The sequence below is a fragment of the Antechinus flavipes genome, chromosome 5 (genome assembly GCF_016432865.1).
Source record: "Antechinus flavipes isolate AdamAnt ecotype Samford, QLD, Australia chromosome 5, AdamAnt_v2, whole genome shotgun sequence".
Taxonomy (NCBI): Eukaryota; Metazoa; Chordata; class Mammalia; order Dasyuromorphia; family Dasyuridae; genus Antechinus; species Antechinus flavipes.
Window position 1 is genome coordinate 40303569 of NC_067402.1, and position 26255 is coordinate 40329823.

Below are 26255 nucleotides of genomic sequence, written 5' to 3' on the forward strand. Positions count from 1 at the left end.
ATTTCTGGAGGAGAGGACACTAGCGGCTGGGGATCAGGACAGACTTCCTATGGGAGGTGAGATGTGAGCTGAACTTTGATGGAAGCCACGGAGGTTAAGAAGTGGTCGATCCAAGGCCTGTGTGGAGTCATTTTGTGAAGGACTTCTAGATGCTCCAAATCCCTGATGATGAGAGAAATGCAAACTGTGACAACTCTGAGGTTATTTCATAGCCGTCAACCCAACAAAGATGACAAGGAGGGAAAGAGCTGCTGTTTGAGGGATTTGGGAGAACGGGTTAGGGAGAGGTGTGGATTGGACTAGTCATTTTGGAAAATAATTTGGGACCATAACCCAAAATCACTGGATTTCACTTTGACCCACTGGTGTTTGTAATAGGTTTAGGTAAGAAGGAAATCAAGAGCAGAGGGAAGAGCTCAGAGAGAGAAGACTTTAGAACAGAAATTTTTGAAGTAGCAAAGAACTGGCAACAAATTAGATGCCCGTCAGTTGGGGAATGGCTGACCAAAATGGGACTTTATGAACATAATAGAATATTTCTGCACCACAAGAAATGATAAATATGACAGATTCAGACAAACACAAGAAGGTTCGTATGAGGGAAATGGGCAGGATAATTTATATAATGACAACAATATAAAGGAAAACAACCTTGAAAGCCTTCAGCATTCTGATCAAAGCAGCAAATGCTGATTTCAAAGGATGGTTGATGAAACATATCTCCTGCTTTCTGACAGGGAAATGCAGAAAGAGATCTGCATTCTCAGATGTGTCCAATATGTTGATTTGTTTGGAAAGATTATTCATACTTGTTATAAGGAAGGGTGCCTAATCAGAGGGGGTTAGCAGGTAGTGAGAGATGCACACACAAATGGTATTCATAAAATAAGCTTTTAAAATGCAGAGAAAACAAAAAAGTGCAGAAGAAAACAAAAACAAAGAGAGCAGATATAGAACTACTCAGGTATACACATATACACAGTCTTCTCAGTGTCTAGCAGAGTGCTTAAAATACACACAAAAACACAAATACATATATTGTGTGTATACACATATATACATAATATATATGTAGAGAGACATGCACAACAGTCTCTCAACAGATTATTATATATACTAGAAGTTCAAGTTTTTTTTTTTTAATATAAGCCCTTTTTGTGTTTCTTTGCACACTGAAATGCCCATTTGTTGATGGCTGTTAAATTCACAATTAAAAATTATTTTAAAAATTAAATAAAACAGAATTTGGATGTGGGGCAAAGGGGGAGGAGGAAAAAAAAAACAACTTCAAACCAAGGAGTCTGATTTTTATCCTAGAGTCAGAATCACTGGAGTTTCTTAAGCAGGCAATGGCGTGGTTAGATAGTATTTTGGGAAAATCAATGTGTTGTTGGCTATGTGGAGGATGAATTGGGAAGGAAGGTGCCAAGATGTGAGGCTGATATAAAAGTCCTTCCAGGGTGATGTGAACAGAGATAAGGGGCCAAGGAGGGTAGAAACAAGAAGATTGATGGGAGGGGGAAAGCAAGGAACTGGAAAGCCCCTGGATGATGGCTATGCTGTCATATTTGTCATTCAGAGAACATTATCTGAAGCGAGATGCTTAAAACAGGATATTAAAATTCATGTCACATCATTTCAGATCATGACAATGATATTAATGTTGCTCATGGACATCAATAGTGAACCTGTACAATAAAAAAGCTTGTGATACATATCTAAGAGGCTTTAAAAGAACCTGGCTTTTTTTTTTTTAATTTAAACAAACCTCCAGTATGGATTGGAACAATGTTTACCGCTCTCAGCAGCTACTTTTTGAATCTCAGGCTTCTAGAGAAGGAAGGAAACTCCAGAGTCCATTTCGCTCAGTCCTTTCACTGGATAGGATCAGAGACCACAAGCTTATTTCATTTTTAAGGTGAGATTGTTTATGTTCCTTTTTAACATGAACATGCACGTTCTGCAGTCCAACAAAAGAAGCTTGTTGGGTAGTTCTGGTGAATGTATCTTCCATCTTATTAGTATTAAAAAAATGTAACATAGGGGATGTGTTAGGCAATACTCCCTACTCCCTCCCCTCCCCTCCCCCTTCACTTTTAGGAGTTCTGTCAATATTTAAAGTATTCCACTGTTAGTTAATTTGGGAAACTCTGCTCTACTTCATTCTAAATAAATAAATGGCTCCCCTCCCCTTCCCCTCTCCTCCCCCCTCTCTCAGGCCAGCTAGCCAATGGCATAGAAAATAAACCTTAAAGAGATTTCATTGATTCTGAAAGATTTTAATAAAACTTCCCTTTCCAGCTAGCTGTCCTCCTGCTCTGAGCAGAGGTCCTGGCTTGTGGAAAAGCCATGTGAGCAGGCCATTAACTATAAGAGAGTTGCTACGACTGAAGATCAACTTCCTTCTTTAAAAAGGGAAAACCTCCTATAGGATGCATTTCAATTCAGCAAATTTCATTTCTCAGGCATTGCATTTTTCTTGAAAACTTAAGAATTAAATGTAAAAGATGACGAGGACTTTGTAACCATTCTTTTATCCACTGAAGAAATGGAAATCCAAGATTCTATGACTGATTAGGTGCTGGTCTTTGTTCTTACTGATCTACAGTGAAGAACATGGTGGTCTGCCTGACGCTTCAAAGGCAGAAGCGGATAATGCTGACCAAAGGGTAGCCTCCCACCAAGTCAGTCATTCTGGGAACAGCCACTCTATTCCTTGCCAGCTATTTTTTACTGGGAGACAAGTTTCCACTGGCTAACTCTGGGATCTTTGAACATAAAGCACATAATTAAAATTCTTTACCAACATAGATTTTTGTTTCTGGTGTTGCAAGACAAAATACATTTCCCTTCCCAAAGTAACATGACTAGTAAAAGAATCAAAAAAATCAACAGAAGACAACTAAGAACACTGAAAAGGTTTGTCATAATTCCATTTGTTTCTCATCTCCTAGGAACAAGGATGGACAGATGAGCAATCTAAGTGAGTCTCTGGTTTAGGAATTTGGGTGGGTGGGGTGTGGGTGGGCTGGGGTGTGGGTGGGTAGAAAATCCAATCAGCCAAAACTGTTTAAAAGTTAGAAAAATCTGTTTTGGCCCTGAGCTCACTGACCAATTGCAAATGTAAACTTTTCTGCTCCCAGCTAAGCCTACTTCCATTAAATGTTATTGCTAGGTATGCTGGAAAGAAAACATCTGCCAATGACATGTGCATTTGCAGTTAAAAATAAAGATTACCAAACTTTAACAGAAAAAGCATTATAAAATGCTGAATTTTCTTAGGACTTGTGACTTAATTTTCCTTCTAACCCCAGGTAGAACCTAATTTGATTTCTGATTCAAGTGCTGAGGTCTCCCTTGAACATATCCATTGAGTATCATGTCAGATTGAGGTTAGCAACTTAGCTATACACCTACTTCATGGTTTTTTAGGTGTTTTTTTTTTTTTTTTTTTTTGAGTAGACACAAAAATAAAGTTTGCCTCCAAAAAAAGCTTCTGTCAAAAATGCCCACAGTGACATGGGCATTATGATGCCCATTACGGAAATCATCAATCACCCTATCAAGGGGTCCACCGCAGACCTAAATAGGGTCTTTGTTTCCAGAAATACAGAGAAAAGAGAGAAGAACAAGGAAATCTAGAGAGCAAAGAAGTATGTGCTTTATGTACTTTTAACACAAGATCTGCTTTTTTCATACAAGATATTAAGTTGAGCAATTTTTGAAAAAAGCCATCTTTCTGAGCAAAATACTTTTGGGTCTAGGTAGGATTCTGCCAACACAGGCAACTCTCAGTGTGGGAACTGCTCTCCCCCACTAGAGATCCCCACAATTTAAGCATTTCAGATCTGATTGAGCCGGTGGCCCACACGGCTAGTCTGGGTTAGGGCAGGACTTCAGTGACCCAGATTGTGCTGAGTCCAAGGCCAGCCCTCCCCGTGGCCCCCCGTGCTCTGTTCTCTCCCTTCATCCCCCACAGGCAGACCAGTTTCCAGATTGGTTCTGCCTCTGGGTTAATTAAGCCTGATGGGTCAAATGACAAATCACGGCCACGGCAGCCACCTGGTGGCAGCAAACACAAATGACGGTTCAGTTCTTGGGACAGGTCAATCAAACCTTAACATTTGACTGTCCAAAGGGCTGAAGGGACACCCTTCTAAACTTGACTCCAATATAGAGCTTCTCTCACACATTTAATTTTAGGCAATTATCTGACAGGCAGAGAAAGTGAAAGCTGCTTTTAACTGGAAGATGAATCAGAAATGAAGATAAAACGTCCCTGGAGTAATCAGTAGAAAAATAATGATTTCACTTCCAAAAAATTCATTTGCAAACACGGTTTTGGGGAACAAATCTATGGCAGGGAGGGAGGTGTCCCTACTGCTCCTTTCTTTTTTTTCCTTCACCGCTGGCAGGTTAAAAGCCTTTTGGAAAGCTTGACAGTCTCAAAGGATGAATTCTGAATTGTAAGTGTAGAAAAGTAAGCCATTTTTACTCATTTATGACAAATTGATCTTTGCCAAACACATATTGGTTAAACAAAATGATCCATTAATTTCCCCCCAAGAAGCATTAAAATTTTGCACCTAAAACAAGTCACTTTTACTAGTGTAACACTAACTGGTCCAGCAGGAAGGGTACAAGGTGTACATACAGTCAGAAAACCTAGGTCCTATGTATGTGCCCCTACTTGGGCAGCTCTGGTCACATCTCTGCCCCTCCTTGGGCCTCAGTTTCCCTATCTATAAAATGAAGTGGTTGAACTGGATATTCTTGAGGGTCCCCTTCAGCTCTAGGATTATGAACCTATGCAATTTGCCATTTTGAAAATAAAGCTCTTAGGTGTCTCTTTTGACAAAATGTATTCTTTAACATTCATTGTAAGGCAAATTTCTGTCTAGTGAACACCAATGCAACTGAAAAAATACTCATAGAACAAAAACAGGTACCCTAAAATGAAAAACAGACAATGAGGAATGAGATGATCGTTTGTAAATGATGGCTCACTAAATATTAATAAAAAGACAAATAACAGAAGTATAAAAACTCCATAATCAAATTTAAAAGGTCTCATTTGTTCATTCAATAAATATGAATGTGTAATATATGCAAGGGCCTGGGAGTCACAGCTGACATGAAAACAGATAACATTTAGATTTTTTTAATGCATTGATATAAGTTTTGTGACTTTTCCTACTTTGTTCTTTAAGAAAAATTGGAATAAGGGATTCCTCTCAAGGGGTGAGGGAGGAAAGAATAAAGGGGAAATCCAGGTGATACAAAAAAAGAAAGATATCAATAAAAATCTATTTTCTAAAAGAAAATTAGCAGACATCTTTTCCTTACCCTCTGAGAGCTAGAAACTGTTTCCATGATCCCTTTTATTTGCAGCTACTTAAGTGGGATAAGGGTCCTGTGTGCTACCTGGCCTTTATATTCAGGGCTATACAAGTTAATCACTTTCACAAACCTACATTTTTGTTTCTTCTCTCTAAAGCTAATAATCTTCTATGACCTCTGCCAATAATATTTCTGTAACAACTGCATTAGGATTTGTTTAGGGTACTCTGTGGTGAAGAGTTGTTGTTTTTGCAAGTGATTGACCAATGGCGATCCATGGCACCATCGCAGATCGAGAGCCGGCAAGGATGTCAGGAGTCATCTGGTCAAACTCATTTTACAGAAGACAACTTGGGAGGCCCAGGAAGGTTATATGATTTACTCATGATCACACAGGTCAAAGAATCACTATTAATGAATTTCTGTTTTAAATTCCGCAGGTTCTGTTTCGAGACTTTTATACAGTGAGGAGCTTTGTACACAGTGAATGATTAATGGTTATTGAATTTAGTTGACTTCATTGATATATTTGTAGTGAATAAGATGTTAAAAAACAGATCTGAATCTTTATTGGAGATCTGTTAGAAAGTCCATCACAAATATGTAATAATAACATATTTTTGTTGAAACCTACTAATAAGTCAGGCAAACATAACAAGTACAGGCTAATGGGAATAGATTTAATTTTGTTAAATCCCTGTCTTGGTTCTTTGCTTTGATTTTATTACTTCCTTTTATGAGGAGAATATTAAAGGAGTTTTACTGAAGAATCTGGCTAAAGTCTGGCATTGGGTGGGTGGTGGTGGTATAAACATACACACAGAAAGTCTTGCAACATGGCAAACTTAAAAATGCTCAGCTCATAAAAAGAAAAAGAATATAGCTAATATTGAATCTTTTACTAATATTGGAGATGACCACCACAAATACTGATAAAACCACCATGTGATCACAGATTGAGAGCAGGAAGAGAACTCAGAAGTTCAATGTCATCATCTTGGAGTCAGAGAAACCAAGGCTCAACAGGCCACATGGATAGTAAGTGGAGAGCTAAGATGTAAACCCAGGTGATCCAGGTCCCAGATTCCAAATTCATCCCTCTTTTCACTGGTCAAGTGGCAACAGAACAAACGACTGATGCTTACCCTCATAGTAAAGTCTACTTGGAAAACACAATTCTTTTTCATTCTTTCCTTCACATAAAATGGTTTCTTTCCACTTCAGGATGCTATGCAACTTATCAATGACTCTCCAAACAAATTGAAATGCTTACTTGTGCTTGACCATTTTTTGTGCACTGCAAAAATGGCTCAGGAATCTTGCATAGAACAGATGCATCACTGCATGCTCCTTTCCTCCAATATAGAGATCCACAGGCATCCAGTAATCAGCCACAGCTTTGTTAAAGGGGCTGGAAGGACAGAAGAACACACAAATTAGCCCACTTTGCTCTCACCCGGTAGGTGTAACTCTTTGGGTTCTAGACAGGAAAGTATAACTTTAATCTGTTTATCCTTGAATTAAATCATATCAAGGAACAACAACTATATTGTTCTTCTAGTCTTTTTTTTTCTGAGTAATCCTTTTATTAATATACTAATACCTTATTAATAAAAGGAATCGTCATTTGGCTGTCTCTTATTCTAACCCAATTTTAAAGAGGAATTATTATAAAATAAGAAAAATGGACTATTATTCAGTTACTACTACTAAATTTTAACCAATATAAAAGGCCACTTAAACTCTAGACAACTCTCCAGTTTTAGACTAGGAACTGTAATGTCATCAGGGCAGGAAACCACCAGTATGCAAGTGCCTCCAGTAATTCAGAATCATGACCTCTTTCATGCCCTGATCAGCATGGGCTTGTGACTTAGGGAAATGCCTTTTGGATTCTAAGGCCCCTCTATATATCCTGCTGCCTTTCATGATAACAATGTCATGTGAAATGATGGTGAAAAGAGGTTCACCAAAAAGTCTTGGGGAAAAAACTATTCTGAATATCCAAGTGAGTCACTTGATCTGCTCAGTTTTCTCATCCACAAAATAAGTGGGTATATTGGTATGTTTCAAGATTATGCTATAATCATGAGGACTGGCTACAAAAAACAGGCCTGGAGGTCAGGTGTTTGATGATTGTCTTCAGATACTAGAAATCTGTCTTACAGAAGCGCGAGGAGATTAGTTCTTTTTGGTCCTAAAAGAGGAAACTGCAATTAACAGGTGGATGTTGTATTCTGTAGGGCTGTGTATGTGTGTGTGTAGTTACTGATCAGGTTGAGGATGAGATGCGCAAGATTCCCCCCAAATGTTCTTACGGACTATTTGTGCCCAGTGGCAGAGCACTCTGAACACAGCCACAGCCACCTGACTCTACCAATCATTGATGAGGTACACTTGATACTAGATAGCCTCGAGATGTTTTTTCACTCTGGGATTCTAGGCTGATTTCTCTAATTATCTTCAGTTTTTAATTACTGTTACTGGATAATTGAGGCTTTCAGAGTTTCTGCCATTAGAGGGCAATGTGGTTTTACAGCACGGAAATGTGGAGGTATTAAAAGAAAAAAAAATGCTGGACATTTCAAATCTGAATTTCAGTCTTATACTAAAGGACTGCTATGAAAATTATTAGCTTGTGTATTGCCTACTCAATGTAATTATGCCTTTTCATGGTGAACTGTCAAAAGATAATTTGATGACTGAGCCTCCTTTGACTAGATCTACTCTAATGGAATTGGGACTTCATTGATCCAGATGTCTCTTTCACAAGGCAGTGTGCAAGAAATCCTACTGTTTACATCAGTTGCAACTGTAGGGGGTTCATCCAATAAGCCTGGGGCCTGCTTCAATTGTTTGAGATGGAAAGGACACCCTCCTCTTCACTTCCCCCACAATATCACTTTCTTTTTCAATTTATAGTTATACAACATGGCTGGCAGAATGTGGATATTAAAAAGACAGGCTTTTGTTTAAGGAAGTTTGTGGTAATTAAAGGAAATTACTCCCATGACAATTCAGTCCATTTTCCTTTAATTCTGGGAGCAACTCGTTTCCTATTTGAAACATCTGCCCGAGTTGTCTGTCTGTCTGTTCATTTATCCATCTATTCTTAGTCATACTGAAGGATGGGCCCTCTAGGTTGTTCATCTAACTATATGTAATCATCTGAACAATAAATATTTTCCATCTGTTTGGTTTTTCCTGTGTAGAATGTTATAGCAGGTTTTTTGGAGAGGTTATGAATCTGGTCCAGGAGGTTTCATTCTGAGGATGGATGCAACCAGCACAACTGGAATCTGGAGATCATCATCTCTAGGAAATACTTTTCAACTTGAACTTTGCCCTCCATATTGGTGTTGGGTTAACCTGAACACTTTTGATGTATGGTTGGGAGATGCCTTTTTGGAAAGGAGTTGGAGTTTTGCTCTATTTAAATGCTTAAAAACAACAACAACAACAACAACAACAACAACAATAAGCATACCAGGAATTTGGATTTATTACATCTTTTAGTCAACTGTGTGAGGATAAAGATGAGGTCTATTGTGAAATATCAGCTGTGAAAGTCTACTTATTCTCTATTAATACCTTCATTGAGGACGCCCTTGGTGTATAGGTAGATTATTCTCATAAAAATGTCATGTAGCTGGAAAAGAAAGTATGTAGGTTGGAGGTTGCCTTTTATCAGCAATAGTAACATGCAGGCTTTTCCCTACACCTTTGGCAACTTTTCTTCTTTCAGAAATCCACTAAATTGGTTTTTCAAGCTTCTATCAAATTTAAGTCACTTCCACTATGTTTCTGCTGTGTCCATTTGGGTCCTGTCCAAATTTTCCTCTCATCTTTGTTGTCTTGAGTGCCATTTCTGCCTCCTCTAAGAGCACACTTGGGACTGACCTTAGAGTCTAAATGCAGTGGCTCTACCCATTTTTCTTGATGGTGAAAATATTTGCTCTAAAATAATCTTTGAGTGTTAGGATTAAAAGCTTAAGATATCAAAAACTCCTACATTATGGGTGCACATTGTAATGTGCTACTAGAGCAGTTTGTAAATTTCAGAGCACTACCTTTTATCTACAGATAATGAAATTCTTCCTTTTTTCCAGATATGATGTGGTCTTTTTGATTGGTATTGGGTGTAAATCAGATTGCCGTATAGCATCTGATGTGTCAGCCTTGTTCAGAGTACTGCATTCTTTTGATTCTTTTGCTCTTAAATAAAGGCCTTTTTGATGCCCTGTGGAATATAGACTAGTAACAAATTAGGCTTTTTGATGGCTGTTTCTCACTGTGGTTCACATCATTTATCAATTCTCTATATTTGGCAGCTAATGGAGTTATTGCTTATGTTTATTTTTTAAAATATAATGATTTTATTATAATGTTAACTTACTAACTGCATGTATTAAATTTCTTGAATTCAGTATTTCATCTAATTCTTGTGATGGTGATGCCATTTAGCACTCTTCAACATCCTAAGAAACAATCATCCTTGTTTGTCCTATTTCTAATTGGAAATTGTATTTTTTATTTTCTGTACAACAACTTGATTTGTTGCTAGTGATCTGTGTAAGACTCAAGGCATATGACCCTTGGGGAATCAGGTTTACTGCTGTTATTGTTGGGAATCCTAAATATATCAAACTTATTTTTATAAAGGTATACATACATTTCTTTATTTATTAAAAGATCATCAGATTGATGTTAATGGGGTGAAATATACCAAAACAAGATATTGTGAAAACTGAAGCTTAATGTTTACTGTAAAAATAAATAAATATAATCTTTGCAGCTCTCCCCATCCCCTTCATTTTGATTGTGTTTGTTGTCTTTTCATTTTCACTCTTAAATAGCCTTAGGTTGGTTTGGAACTTATGTGGGTTTAGTGCTGAACTTTCCTTTAATTGTTTTATCTTTTGATTACCAATTTCTTTCTGGCATGAAGTTTTGTAGGTTCTTTGTTGATGGTGTGTGTGTGTGTGTGTGTGTGTGTGTGTGTGAGTGTGTATGTGACTGAATGAGTGTGTGAGTATGTGTGAAGGTCTGAAGCCATGATTTACTGATAAAGGAAACTATCCAGGGAGGAAACTCCTTCAACTTAAGATCAGACAAAGCTGACATGGACTACACTGGTTTAACTTGGAGGTTCTTCCCGAATTCTCTGCAGAACTTCTCTAATTCTTTGTCTTCTACAACAAACTTCAGTGTATATATAAGGTGCAATCATTCTCATGGTTACCTCTTAACAAACACTCAATCATGAGATACAGCCAGGAAATGGTGTTTTTTTGTGGCCGTTAGGCATAAAATGAAACAGACTCAGCCATTTCCTTCATTCGCCTCTCCAAAGAGACACTGGGGATGAGTCAGCCGTCCAATTAGCGGCAACGCTGTGCTTTGCTCCGTGTGAGAATGTCAAGGGCGCCGGGATTCAGTTCCTGAAGCAGAGGGGCTTTCCCCCTTTTTGCTGAGGGCGCAGACCTGTAGTCTCACTGGTGTGGGGAGCTCCCGGGGAGGAAATGCCCTTCCCCGGCCTGTACCAGCTCCCGCTCTTCAGCTTTCAGTCCGAGGCAGGACCAGAACTCAGGCCTTCCTGATTCCTTCTCTCTCCACTACGCCAAGCTACCTCGCTGCAGGGCAAACTATTGCTCTGAAAGTCACTGACTCTCCACAAACTACCTGCTGGCATTTCACACGCCAGTAGGGCAGTTACAAGACCAGGAAATAAAAATTCGAAATGTAAAACATTAAATGGAACAAAACATCAGAAGAGCCCTCCAATAATGGGGAGATATAAGCCGGCCAACCCTTAACAGATAGAGCGTGAATGGAACGCCAAGTTCCAGGCGAGGCAGAGCGTTCGTCCTTCTGCCTGCTAATTCTCTGGTGCTGGACTTAACGTTTCCTGCCCGTCCGAGGGCCTAATGAATCACTTTGCAGGGCACATTCCATGCATTTTCAGAGACAAACCAAGCGCTGATTTGTGGCTTCTTCCCTGTGAATCTGGCAGGCTGGCAGTCAGATGCAAGAGGCCCATAAACCTATGCTAGGATCACAGCCCTCCTGATCACATGAATTGTGGCCTCTCTGCCTTGGAAAGGACTGGAAAATATTCAGCAAATTATAATTTTTGATCAGTGCTTAGTAATGGGAGATTAGCAATTTAATTTGGGTAATGCTTTTGGAATGTTTCTGGAAGAAAAAAAATGTACTCGGGAAGTTTGCTTTAATCAGGGTTTGACAGAGTCCCCAAAGGTTGAGTCAAGAACTAAGCTCCTACTAATGCAGAACACACTGAAAAGCAAAGAAGCCATGCCTATATTTCCTTCTGAGAAATGATTATTCAATAACAAATGATTTCCCCCCAATTTACCTGCCTAGACCATCTCACTATAATATTCATTCTTCTCATTAATTGTTAGACAATCGGAGCTGATGCCATCCTCAGAAACGTTCATTCTTCCAAGGGCATACTTTGCTTTGAGTAGGTTTGATGAGGGTCTTTGGCATTTGAGAGTGCCACTGACTCCTTTTATTATCTGCTAGCATGATTAATAAAATGATTAGTTACCCAGAAACCCTCTCAAACTTTTTAATACATCCCATCATCACTTTAACTGAGTCAATGATATTCATGATAATAATTCTCCATTGGATAAGCCTGGAGTTTTTTTCCTATTAGGGTTTTGGAACTATCCCCAAAGGTGACATCCCCAAGTGGCCCATGTATCATGGTGGAGCATGGCTGATTTTTTATCTTACTCATTTCTATGTGTCTTGAACATATATAGGGCACAGAAATAGAGACTGCCCAGGCAATGGCAGAATTCTGGGATTGGTGGGAATCTCAGAGATCACCTGGCATGAATAGTCTCACACCTAAGGCCTGGAATGACTTAGCTTAGTTACGGAATAAAAAAAAGAGAAAACCCAGACCTTTTGGCTCCAAATGCAGCGCTGTGTTTAGTATACCATCCTTGCATTGTGGGGAGAGGAAGCAGAAAAGGAAAGGGACCTACTTCCTTTGCAAATAACAGTGAGGGACTACTTTTGGCTTGGGGACAGAAAATCTGAACTTAAGCCATTAAAAGGGAAGGACTTAGGTGCCAGGCAAAGGCATGGAGGTAGGAGAGGCCCAGCTGAGGCTTTAGGCAAACCTGGGAGAGCCGCTGCACAGATACAATCTCCTTGCTCATTTTCACTCTTTTCAGTAAAGAATAGCCAAATGATTCACCTGTGGGAGGCAGGGAGTTTTACCTGTGCGTATTCTGTGGGTCAGTATATCTGAGATAATACCAAGCTGAATCAACAAATGTATCCATGGTGTCTGTCTCTCTTGTGGCTGCACCTTTGCACCTGGAAACAGATAAGGCTCAGGGTCAGAAGTTTGGCTTTTGAGAAAAGATAATAAATTTTACAAGATAAAAGCTAAAAAGAAAAAAAAAACTCATTACAAACTAAACTAATTCTGAAGTTCTGCTTTACAGCCTTTAGGTTGGTGGATATGACAAAAAAGAAAATGACAAATACTGGAGAGACTGTGGGAAAACAAGCACATTAATGTAAAACCCCTAAAAATCCACAATGAAACTAGTTCTGAGGCTGAATCCTGCTTGTCACTGAGGAAGTAACTGGATATAGGAATATGGACAGTGACTTCTAGCTGCTTTCTCACCACTAAGTGCTATTAAGGATATTTTTAACACTGTAACAACCTTAAAATTAGCTTTTATTTTGGGGAACAATCAAGTATAGGTAATATTTTTAGATGTAATCTGAAAATAAAAGTTATTTTACATTCACAGTTAATATGTTTATTACATAATTTCAAATGAACATGTTATAAGGCCCTTTTCAAAAAAAAATTATGTTGATGTATATTGTTTTATATCACCTACATTTCCTATTGTATTCCCATCTTCTATCCTTCCTAGGAAGCCATGTAATGGATGAAATTTTTAAAGAGAATAAAACTTGCCAAGTTTAAAAAAGTGGGGACCATCCTGAGTTGATGGTATTTTTTTCAGGATGTGTCCCTTGCTCAAGAGTATCCATCTGGTACCCTGAGCATGAGGCGCTGCTGGCAGACTAGTCTAGAAAATGGTGATGATCAGAGCCAACGTACCTCGTCCACATTTTTGGAATCAGGTTTATTAGACTATAATTGTTGGAAGTGTTTCTGTTAACTTTGGTGCTTTCTTCTAATTTGGCATCGATTTTGACTTCTGCTCGACAAGGACATGACTGTATTTATGGCTGACTTTGACATGACTTCTGTATTGGTAACTAGTCATTTATAGTCTTCTTAGGGCTAAATTCCCTTTTAGTGATATTGTTTAGTGCCCGACATGCCCAGTGCTTCCTGACTTTCTTTGTGGAGAAAGGGTTCATGACACAAAGGTGGGAGGTGTTTGGGTAACTTATAGGTCTTATTATCCCCATGTCTTCATATTCTAAATGGAAAAGCTGAGGTTCAGTGATATTTGCTGGTCTGCCCAAGGCTAACAAAAGCTGGGATTTGAATCTGGTCTCTTGTCCAGTCTGGTCCACTTCTGCCCATGATACCATTTTGGTGAGAAGGAAGAAGAAGGACTGGTCCAGTTCTCAGACAAGGCAAGGCAGGAGAAAGCACTGAGATCTCAAATATTAAGCCCGATCATGTTGCAGCCTCTATGCTCAATCACTGAATAGGTTCTGGAACCACGCTGGCGTGGGCCCCCAGCTGGTACCTCACGGAAGAGAGCAGGGGAAGAGCTTTAGCAGCTCAAGAAGCCCCTGGTCGAAGTGGACCGTGATTGCCGGAACCGTGTCTCTCCTTACCTGGGACAGGAGCAGCGGATCCACTCTGAGGCGGTGGCCAAGGGGGAGGCTCCCTTGCCCGTGATGGACGTGACCTTGGGTAAAGTCACGGGCAAGTCTTCCAAAGGCACAGGAAGCGTTCCACAGGACTGGCAATGAATCATAGGAATTGGCGTTCCCCAGTAACGCTGGCGAGATATCAGCCAGTCTTTTAGCTTATTACTTGTTATCTCTCCACCGACTCTATTATTCATGGCTTTCTGGGTCAGGGCTTCAAAGGCTGCTTGCCGAGTCATGCCTGTGAACTGAGGAAAGGAAAGGAAATCAGATTTTTCCATGGAGAAGTGCACGACGCCCTTTATTTCTCTCTCCACCTGTCTTTTTTCCAAGGGCCCCTTCCATTAAAAAACACACCAGCATCTCCCCAGTTGTTCAAAGACACACGTGAGCATCACTATGTGGCTGGCGCGGTGCCCGGCACTGGCTCAGAAAGGGCGCCTGTCAGCTGGCTGACTGGCCGGCATGAGGGCCACCGCCAGATGGGTCGGGGTGGGGATGGCCACCAGGGGTGGGGATGGCCACCGCCTCCCATGAATGTTCTCAGACCGGGACAAGACCTGACCCCAGCTCTAAAGACGATCCCTTCCTGAGGACAAAACAGTGGGGGGAGCTGAAGCTCAGCCCCTAGCAGGGTGAACTAAGATCGTGCCGCCCGATCAGTTCACCACAAATAATTTTCCAGTTTTGTGGAGGACAATTAACTAAAAGGAGAGAAATGAGTGAACCATTAAATGGGTCAAACGTGGCTTCGTGGCCTCCTTGAATAAGAGCAAAGCAAGATTTCAATGATACAAAACAGTTAATGGGGACTTTGTTAGCAAATGAATTGTTTTTTTTTTTTTTTTTGTTTATTTTAAATTTTTATTTAATAATTACTTTATATTGACAGAATCCATGCCAGGGTAATTTTTTTACAACATTATCCCTTGCACTCATTTCTGTTCTGATTTTTCCCCTCCCTCCCTCCACCCCCTCCCCTAGATGGCAAGCAGTCCTATATATGTTGGATATGTTGCAGTATATCCTAGATACAATATATGTTTGCAGAACCGAACAGTTCTCTTGTTGCATAGGGAGAATTGGATTCAGAAGGTAGAAATAACCCGGGAAGAAAAACAAAAATGCAGATAGTTCACATTCGTTTCCCAGTGTTCTTTCTTTGGGTGTAGCTGCTTCTGTCCGTCATTTATCAATTGAAACTCAGGTCTCTTTGTCAAAGAAATCCACTTCCATCAAAATATGTCCTCATACAATATCGTTGTCGAAGTGTATAATGATCTCCTGGTTCTGCTCATTTCACTTAGCATCAGTTCATGTAAGTCTCGCCAGTCCTCTCTGTATTCATCCTGCTGGTCATTTCTTACAGAACAATAATATTCCAAAGCATTCATATACCACAATTTACCCAGCTATTCTCCAATTGATGGGCATCCATTCATTTTCTAGTTTCTAGCCACTACAAATAGCGCTGCTACAAACATTTTGGCACATACAGGTCTCTTTCCTTTCTTTAGAATCTCTTTGGGATATAAGCCCAATAGAAACACTGCTGGATCAAAGGGTATGCACAGTTTGATAACTTTTTTGGCATAATTCCAGATTGCTCTCCAGAATGGTTGGATTCGTTCACAACTCCACCAACAATGCATCAGTGTCCCAGTTTTCCCGCATCCCCTCCAACATTCATCATTATTTTTTCCTGTCATCTTAGCCAATCTGACAGGTGTGTAGTAGTATCTCAGAGTTGTCTTAATTTGCATTTCTCTGATCAATAATGATTTGGAACACTCTTTCATATGGGTGGTAATAGTTTCAATTTCATCCTCTGAAAATTGTCTGTTCATATCCTTTGGCCATTTATCAATTGGAGAATGGCTTGATTTCTTATAAATTTGAGTCAGTTCTCTATATATTTTGGAAATGAGGCCTTTATCAGAACCTTTAACTGTGAAGATGTTTTCCCAGTTTGTTGCTTCCCTTCTAATCTTGTTTGCATTAGTTTTGTTTGTTCAAAGGCTTTTTAATTTGAAGTAATCAAAATTTTCTATTTTGTGATCAGTAATGGTCTCTAGTTCATCTTTGGTTACAAATTTCTTTCTCCTCCACGAGTGTGAGAGATAAACTATCCTGTGTTCCTCTAATTTATTTATAATCTCGTTCTTTATGCCTAGGTCATGGACCCATTTTGATTTTATCTTGGTATATGGTGTTAAGTGTGGGTCCATGCCTAAAGCAAATGAATTGTTAATAAATTGTGGGGAGAAAATCTTTTTGTTTAATTATTAGAAATAGCTAAAAATAACTAGCATCTACAAAGTCCTTTAAGGTTGGCAAACATGATTTTTATAACTGCTCTCATTTTATATTCACAAGAACCCCGGGAAGTGGGTGCTATTATTCCCCATCCTGCAGGCCGAGAAGCATGGGAAGGGCCTGCCAGCCTCACCCGGGGGCCTTCCTGACTCCAGCCCCCCAGGGCTTCATGGCTGGGGTGGTTGTTGAGAGCACCTGATGGCGAGCTTGGTGGGGGCGCTTATGGGAAAGGCCTGGCCAAACAGGCCACAGCGCCACCTTAGATGAACAGGACAAAACCCAATGGGACAAGAAGGAAAAGAAACATCAGAGAAGGAACCTCCCAAACGGATGACTTCGGAAGCAGCGGGACACGATGGGACGGAGACAGATCTGGAGGTGGCTGCCTCACTGCCCGGCCGACCCCGTGTCCTCGCCTGTAAATGGGGGCAGTGTCTCTTAGCTCCTTGGCTATTTAGGATCTTAGGGTCATGGGTAAATATGAGCTATCTCACCACCTGACCTCTGTTGCTAAAGCACTTTTCCAACTTTTCAAATCATTTTCAAGTCTGTGACCTTTTCTGATCCTCCTAACAACCTTGTTAGGCAGGGTGGGTATTATTTATATCCATTTTACAGATGTGAAGACTAAGGCCCAGAGGAGATTCATATCATAACATCAGAGAAATCTGGGAGTTAGCAATAAAGGGGTTACCTCTATCCCAACCAAATAAGACTTTTAGCTTTTTCGATCTGTTCTGCAGTCTGAGTGGTGACTGAATATTTTAACCCCTTCAGGGAATTTCTAACCACAGTTACTGAGATCTCAGGCAGCGCTCTTTAGGAAGGACATTTCTCTATGCATTTCCAAAAGTTTATTTTGATCAGGAGTTTCAATTTTGTTTTCCTTGTTAGGTTTTGCTTGTATATATCCTGGTTTTACTGAAAACCCACTGAAAATTTTGTCCCTTTGAGAGCACTGATCAGGTAAAGGCTAAACACAGAGGCTCTGTGTGATTCAGAGGTCAATGATCCAGTGACCTGAGGGAAAAATGTAAAAACCAGAGGGGTCAGCGGTGTGCTCAACAACTACCTTTTTAAAAGGAGAAAGCCTGCTCATTCCCCTGTTTGTAGCTGCTTTAAATTCTTCAGACCGATTTCCTCATTCAGGACCACAGGTTTCAGGACAATGGAAAATGGCGGCTTTGGCTCAAATGTCACCACATTTACCCACCTTTACATCCGGCTTGCCCTGGTCTGTCCTTGCCATGGATGGGAGGAAGCATGGGGAAACACTGACAGGAGGGGCCCGGCTTCCAGGCCAACTCAGCTACTTGGAAGTTCTGTGGCTCTGGGCAACCTTGGGCCTCATTTCCTAGGTAACCAAGCAATCTTGAAAGCAGCCTTTTATTTAAAAAGCATATTTCTTCAGCATGACCTCAGTTATGGTTATAATCCTGAAGAATAGCATGTTAGCTTCTGAGGTCAAGGAATAAACTGAAGGCTACTAGTACATCTAGAAAGAAGGTGGGGACCCCAGTTTAGATAGGTTATCTTTGTCTGAAACACAATGGTATGAAGCAAAATGTCTAATAGCTTTGGAACTATGAGGCTTATAGGTCCCCCATGAAGAAGGAGAAGGACTGGACTTGGGATTTCCTATAGGAGGAAACTCCCTCCACAGAAATGGTTAGCACCCTCTCCAGAGTCTGAGTGGCTCAGGGCACTGAGAAATGAGATGGTTAATCAGGGATGACACAGCCAGGCAGCCAAAGGTGAGATTTGAACTCAGGTCTTCCTCTGAGAGCAGTTTTCTACCTGCTCTACTCTGCTGACTGCAATTTTTCAAAGAAACAGTGAGGGAAAAGAAGAAAGGAAGAAGAAAGAAAGAAAAAAGGAAGAAAGAGGAAGGAGGAAAAGTAGGAAGAAGAGGAAGGAAGAGGAAGAAGAGGAGGAAGAGTAGGAGGAAGAAAGGAAGGGAAGGGGCAAAAAAGGAAAAAAAAACTGACCTCAGCAGAGTTGATCAGCTTTTCAGTGCCATCTGAAGAGGTTTCAATGACTTCTTTGAAAGGGAGATGCAGATTTTGGGCTATTTTGGCATCTTCTGGGTTAGTGGCAGGAATTCCTATTCAGAAAGGGAACACAAGCAACAGTTTGCATGACAGAATGCTCTTGAGGCTTTGTTCCAGCCTTTCCTTGCTCTCTGGGGACACAAAGCCTTGCAGTAGAGGCAGTTTTTCGACGTACAGGTATTGCTATAATTTTGACCCTGTTCACCAAGCCCCTGAAATCTCCGAACACCTGTTCAGAGTAACAGGTGAAGGGTAACTTGTGGGTGCCAAGAAGGCCGACAGCCGCCATTCCGACCACTGCCAGAACACGTCCTTGCTGTGCAAGCTCTGTCCTTCCCAGCAACGTCATCTTCTAAGGAGACATTTGTTCCCAAATCCAGGCCAGCTTCCTTGTGGAAGGGCTAGCATCCTGACCCTCTGGGGCTGCGGCCTTTTCTTCAAGTATCCACAGAAAACGAGTTTTGGCCACGGTCACGTGCCAAAATCTGCTGCAGAATCCTGGGTGATAGCTCATTTTGTGGGGGCAACAAAGTGAGATGAATTCTGAACGGGAACTAAAACCTCAGTTTTTAGAATAACTCGACCCCCAAACTCCTGGGACAAGAGGTGGCGCCCTGGGGACTGTGGCCTCTGGAGCACAAGTGGGTCTCCTCATCAGCAAGAGCGACTCTCTCCTGGGTCACCTTTATCATCCTGAAGGGGTGTGTAGAGACTCCAGAATCTTTTAGCACCATCCCACAGCCCTCTTAATTCTCCACCCAACTTCCCCTTTCTCTGGTACCCCTCCCCCAATTTAAAGTGGAGGGGGACCCAGGCACAGGCAGCTGACAGCTCCCAGGTTCTTCTGAAAAAACAAACTAAGGAGGATTCCTGTGTTTAATCTAGTTAACAGCATCTGGAAAAATGCACTAAGGGAGTATAACTCTAGGAGAGTTATAGGAAAAAGCACTTAAAATTTGTGTTTGGCAATATTTGTGTCAGGCAAAAGTCAAAAGCTAAAAATCTAAGAATCTGTAGGGTTGAGTGTCAAGGAAGCATTTTGACTGTAAGACCAAAAGACTGATTTGGAGTTGAGAGGGACCATCAGAGGTCACCTAGCACAACCCTCTCATTTTAACAGAGATTAAGTGAAGTGTGCTGAATCACAGGGAAAGGAAGCATAAGACAGAGGTTTTGAACTCAGGTCCTCTGACTCCCCATCCCCCATAGCCTCCTTTAGAAAACACCAAAGTAAGACTTAAAAAAAAAAAAAAAGAGAGACTGGTTTACAAATAGGCAGTTGTTGTGTAGTTTATCACATCATAATTTGAGGGGTTCTGGGAAGGTTCTGATTTTATCATCTAGATGCCCAAAATGTCACTTCTCCCCAAGAATTACAGCACTTGAAATTCTACCATTAGAAATTCACTCCTTTGATTACCTCCTTTAATTTTCTCCTTTTTTTTTTTTTTGCACTTTTTAAAAAAATTTTCTTCTTTTAAAATAATAATAATAAAAAAAAGCCTAAGGAAAGTGAACATAGTAAATTGATTTTTTTACACAAAGGGATGATGGTTTTCCTTCCAAGAAGGGCACAGGCACCAAAAATAAACCTGCCCAACCTCACAATTTTGTCAACAGTTAGTTCGGATGAAAAATCAGAAAGTTGCTATGGGTGACACAATTTGTAACAGCCTTGTCTGATAGGCTCTCAGAAAATGATTCTTCTCCCACTTATACAGAAAACTTTTAGAAATGACACTCCAATCACAATTTCTTGACATTTGTTTGCCTCTATATTTGATACAAATCACACAATTAGGGCGTAACACATGAAGAAACTGGGGTAGGAAGAAGAAAAAAAAATATGACTGCAATGATTCCAAGAAGGTTGTTTTTGATTTGGCATTTCTGCATTTTTTTTTTAAATCAAAGACACAAAACAATGGTAAGGGAAACGAGGTATAATAGCAGCAATTACTAGAAAAACAAAGTTATTAAGGGAGCTAGCTACCTGTGCAGAGACAAGCTGAAGAATAAGGACGAGAAAATGTGTGGATAATTTGCAAACCAAATTGTAAAGCCCCCAAATGAAGAGCAAGAGGGGAAAAGATTAGTAAGTGCATCACAAAAGGCAGCGATTAGGAGCAACAAGATACAGACTGTGTAGGCAAAATGTTACCTAATAAATTCTGGAAATTAAAATGTACTTCATGATGGGAGATGGAAAGATGCTGAGAGGGCTATTGTCATGTAAAACTCAATGGAATACGAAATACTTGTAATTAGCCTGAAAAAAAGGATGGAATAAATCTTTCTATCTGCTTGAGTCTGCTCTGTTTGAACTCATTAAGTAACACTCTTGACAACAGATTTCACCCAAAGTAGAAATTTCCCAGGTGAGAAAATCATCCCATGATATTTAAAGATTATTGTTTTTTTCTTTTTTATGATATTAGAAAGTGTCCATATATCCAAGGACTCGGGGCTTATTGTTTTGTTTTCGTTTTTGGACCAGACTTGGGATTTCACAGGGAGACTGGCATCTGCTCGGCACCTTCAGAGTTAAGCGACCCGGTTAGTGTAACAGCCAGTATGTGCAAGAGGGGACACTTGAACTCAGCTCCTCCCCAACTAATGCCAGTCCTCTCTCCGTTATGCACAGCAGCCTTCCTTCTGGCTCAAAAGATAGCAAGTGAACTAATACCAAAAGGCGTTTCCTTGAGCGGCTGCACTGCTGGTTTATTAATAAATAATAATGTGAACAAAACAAGTCAATAATGAAAGGAGTTTTCATCCTTTTTTCTTTTTTTAGGAGTTGTTTTCTTTAAGCATCAACTTTAAAAAGGAGACTGGGCAGAGGTGGGTGATAGCTGAATGTATTTGAGCCTTGTTTCTCCCTAGAAAGGGCCTACATTTATTCTTCTTGGAAATTGGAGCCTGAAGCCAAGGGAAGAAGGGTGACTGCAGGGCTCTTTCAGGTTCTCTAAATTGGGGGGTTGATTTTGCTGCCCACACAAGTATTTAGGATCATATGAGATAAAATTTATAAAGCACATAAAAGCACGGAGCCTGATGCAGCAAACATTTAGTAAATGCTTATTCCTTCCCCCTTCCCTGGTCTGCCCCTACCCCAGGAGACAATATGTTGGTGGTTTTTCATCTTTTTGAGACAAAGTTCCCTTCCATGTGATGTCACACTATAGTGCTGTTTGGCTAATTATGCTGATTTCTGCTCCTCTTCTTCCTCCCCATGCCTCTTCCTTCTTTGGGCTTCTATTATAAAAGCAAAGTTCTCCACACTGGGGAAGGAGAAAGATGGGGAGGGGGGAATCAGGAGAGAAAGGATATACTTGTAAGTAACATCAAAGTCACAGTTTCTTTCACTTTTCCCCATCCCACAGATGTTTATCATCGCAGTCCCTACTTGTGCACAGGTACTGGGCTAGCTGCTCTCCAGGGACCCAGAAGTGTAGGGATAGAGACTGGAGGGAACACTCCTCTCCGACGGGGGTCAGCCCCTTCTCTGTAATAGTCTTAGAGGTGACCGGCTGGAGCCCCAAGAGGTCACGGATGTGCCCGGATCGCCCAGCCAGGAAGTGCCTTAAAAGCGACTTGAAACCCGGCCTTCCTGACTCCCAGGCACGGACCGATGGCGAAATCCATCCTAACAAGACAACGGCATAAGGTTTTTGGCCAAGAGTAACATGGTGACCTTTCAGCCCTCCTGTAGAACGTATCTGTACAATCCGTTTTCAACCACTGCTTACCTATTTTGGTGTCTAGGGAGCCTTCCAATTTCGTCCCGGCCACAATGACAACGGGGATTTCTTGACCGGTGAGCATGTTTACAGCGGTCACGGGTGTGAGACAATCTGAAAATGAATGCAGGGAGTCACACAATCTATCAGACCGGGCCCTCCTTGCACCCCACAAAACTCATGGTTAATTGGACAATGAGGAAAACTGGAGCGGATTATGTGCTAATTGTCTGTGAGCTTAGGCATCAGTGCACCAGCCAGGAGAGCCAGTAAAAAGAACAGCCCTGAAACCCCAGCGGCCTGTCCCAAGCGGGCTGTTTTAATTACGCCCCCTTCCCATAATTCACTCCAGAGCCCTGAAACAATCACCCAAAGAAGGAGCTGCAATAGACATGCAGAAGCCAGAGATGAGGGCTACCTCAGGTTTACACTGAGTGCGAGGGAGCAAGTAAAAGCATCAGGAGCGAGCCCCAACAGACTTTATTCCTTGCAAAAGAAATAGTTCTCTGGTGGCAAAGGATCAGTTTCTTAAAATGCATCTACGGCCTAGCGGATTCTCAGGTCCTCTGTGAGGCCATCAGCCTATTCCATAAATTACATGCTACTAAATGAAATAAAGCAAATGTTCCTAGTTCATTTCCAGTTTTCATCTTTTTTTCCCTCCTGCCTTCCTTCCCATATTCCCTCACCATTGCTCCTGACCTCTGACCCCTACCACGACCAGGTTGTGGCAAAAATATTTTTAACAAAACCCCAAGCTTTATAGGAGAGCCTCAGGTAGCTGGTTGGGACCCAGGCCTGCCATGCAAGGACCAGCGGTAAGCCTGGCAGAGGCCCACCATGGAGGGTGAGCTATCAGTGGTGAGTCTGCAGTCAAGGGAGCTCACTTCTACCCAAACCCAGGAGTTCTCAGAGACCAAACTGTCAAGTGCTGAGCACCTGAGGCTCCCTCTGAGGAAGCATCTTCTGTCTGCCCAGAGCAGACCCCAAACCAAACCAGGTGGCTCTTGTCTGGCTGAAGCTGCAGAGTCAAACTAGCCTAAAATTAAGCAACGGGAGCGTGCTAAGCGGCTCGCCGAGTGTGAAGGGGCCTGTGCACGAGACCTTTTACGGCATGTACAGTGCTTCCATACCACGAATCTGAACCTGCTCAGCAGGCGGGCCCCCAATGGAGCCAGCGACTACAGGAATCAACCCATTTCATCTGGGGTCGTCATACATTCCCTCAAGAATCAATGCCAGACTAAGAAGACAGGAAAAGATAATGCAGAGTGTTGGAGGGGATGTGGGAAAACAGGGACACTGATACATTGTTAGTGGAATTGTGAACACATCCAGCCATTCTGGAGAGCAATTTGGAACTATGCTCAAAAAGTTATCAAACTGTACATACCCTTTGATCCAGCAGTGTTTCTACTGGGCTTATACCCCAAAGAGATACTAAAGAAGGGAAAGGGACCCACATGTGCCAAAATGTTTATGGAAGAAACTGGAAAATGAATGGATGCCCATCAGTTGGAAAATGGCTGAATAAATTTTGTTATATGAATGTTATGGAATATTACTGCTCTGTAAGAAACAATCAACAGGATGAATACAGAGAGGCCTGGAGAGACTTACATGGACTGATGCTGAGTGAATTGAGCAGAATCAGAAGATAATTGTACATGGTAACAACAAGATTATATAATGATCAACTCTGAAGGACATGGCTCATCTCCAACAATGAGGCGATTCAGATCAGTTCCAATGATCTTGTGATGAAGAGAGCCATATGCACCCAGAGGGAAGGCTGTAGGAACTGAGTGTGGATCAAACTATAGCATTTTCACTCTTTTTGTTGTTGTTTGCTTGCATTTTGTTTTCTTTTTTTTTCCTTTTTAATCTGATTTTTCTTGTACAGCATGCTAACTGTATAAATATATATACATATATTGGATTTAACATTTTTAACATGTTCAATATATATATATATACATATATAAATATATAGGATTACTTGCCTTCTAGGAGAGAAGAAGAGGGGAAGGAGGGGGAAAATTTTGAACACAAGGTTTTGCAAGCATCAGTGTTAAAAACTTATCCATGCATGTTTTGAAAATAAAAAGCTTTAAAAAAAAAATCGATGCTAGACACTGGCTAAGCAAATAGACAGGGCCTATATAACTGCATTAAGGTACAAATGAAGGGAAGAGAAACAGATTTCTGTTACATAATATTTTACAGATATATACAACCTAGTCCCTATTAGTTAAATAAAAGACAGTGATATGGCTGACAGAGCAGTCTCATTAATTATCTCTCACTTAGCTATTTCTGCTTTAAGTTGCAAACAGCAGCCCTTCTCCCATAAATTTCTGATAACTGTGTTAATACGATGTCACTAAGCCATTCTGTAAACTAATTTGGGAAAAAAAGGGGGAAAATGCCTCAGAAATTCATTGACTGTGACTAATAAGGAGATGGCTCATTTTTATAGGTAAACACTTTGCTCTCGGTTCCTTCTTGCTCCTTCCCTGTGCCCCTGCCGGAAGGCCCAGGAACAAGGGCCCTTTCACACAGCTAGCAATGATAAGAGCGACTGACATGTGCTGGGGCACTTTAAGAGGTGCAAACTCTTATACCCCCAGTGCTCTGGGGGGAAGGGAGCAACTGCAGCCTCTAGGATCCTAGAGGGAGGAGGAGACAGAAGCTAGCAGGCATTCGGAGACCCCTGGGCCCTCGAGCTGAGATGGCAGGAGCCTGAGTCGGCTGGATGCCCTGGAGGACGCCGCCGTGGTCTGCACTGTGATCACACAGAGTGGCAGCAACGCTCTGCTAGCACAAGACCAGATTCTGACCAGCCCTCGACAGCCATGTTCCTTTGAGGAAATCACTTCATTTCTATGAACTCCAGCCTCCTCCTCAGCAAAACAGGGATAACCCTATCACTGACTTTCTCTGGAATCACTGTCACAGTCTAATGAGATAATCTGTATGCACAGCTCTGTAATTAGGATTCTTCCATAAATGTGAGCTAGTGGTGGCAACGGGCTGAATAGTTAGGAACCCCCATATCTGCTTTACACTGGCATGGGACGCTAACGTCTGCAGGGAAGGACACTGAGGCAATCAGTTCAGTGACTCGCCCGGGCTCTCTAATCACGCCCCCCCTCGCTGGCTCCTAGCTCTCACGCTTGGTTCAAGAGTAACATTCACCCTGGAACCTCCAGAAGAAGATTCTCTTTGCGCTCCGACTTTGCCACCTTATCACTCCTAAATCATGAGTGTGGCCGCCAATGCATGGGGAGGTACCGCTCCTGGATCTGCTGCACAACCTACGCTCGGACCCCCCAGTGAGCCTTTCCTGAGCACCCACTTTGTGCACGGCATCCTTCGGCTGCTGAGAATACAAAGGAAAGCCAAGTTCTTCTTGTCCTCAAGAAGCTCTCACTCTACTAAGCTGAAACGACACGCATGCAAGTCCACAGGAAGTAACAGGATACTGTGAAGATGCAAAAAGCGGGAATACATGGGGGAGAGGGGGAGGCAAGGTCCCAAGCAGACTCATGGGGAAGCTGGGATGCTGCGGACTGGAGAAGAGGAAGGAGTGAGCTCCAGGCACTGCCCGTGCCACGAGGGAAAGGAGAGTTACCAGCTGGCTAGCATGTGGGGAACAAAGATTATGAGAAGCAACATGACTAACATGGAAATATTTAACATGACCACACAGGTATAGCCTATATCAGATTCCCTGCTGTCTTCGGGAATGGAGAGGGAAGGGAAGGAGGGAGAAAAATTTGGAGTTCAAAATCTTACAAAAGAATGTTGAAAACTATCTTTGCATGTAATTGAAAAACACAATGCTATTAAGTGCAAAAAAAAGAAAAAGAAAAAAGAGATTATTGCAGGAAAGCAATATGAAATTGGACTGGAAAGGTGAATAACAGTTACAGCACTGAGGGCTTTA

The 26255-nt window shown here is 41.4% G+C and overlaps 1 protein-coding gene across 1 annotated transcript in view; it reads right to left on the reverse strand.

Annotated features, from left to right (window-relative positions):
* The window catches only part of LARS2 (leucyl-tRNA synthetase 2, mitochondrial), a 141539-nt gene that overhangs the window by 27147 nt on the left and 88137 nt on the right, over window positions 1–26255 (reverse strand). The window contains exons 10-14 of the mRNA XM_051961079.1: window positions 22316–22420; window positions 18504–18619; window positions 14164–14447; window positions 12601–12699; window positions 6614–6751 (exon numbers count right to left, since the gene is read on the reverse strand). Coding sequence (XP_051817039.1) covers window positions 6614–6751; window positions 12601–12699; window positions 14164–14447; window positions 18504–18619; window positions 22316–22420 — 742 coding nt within the window. The remainder of the gene's footprint in view (window positions 1–6613; window positions 6752–12600; window positions 12700–14163; window positions 14448–18503; window positions 18620–22315; window positions 22421–26255) is intronic.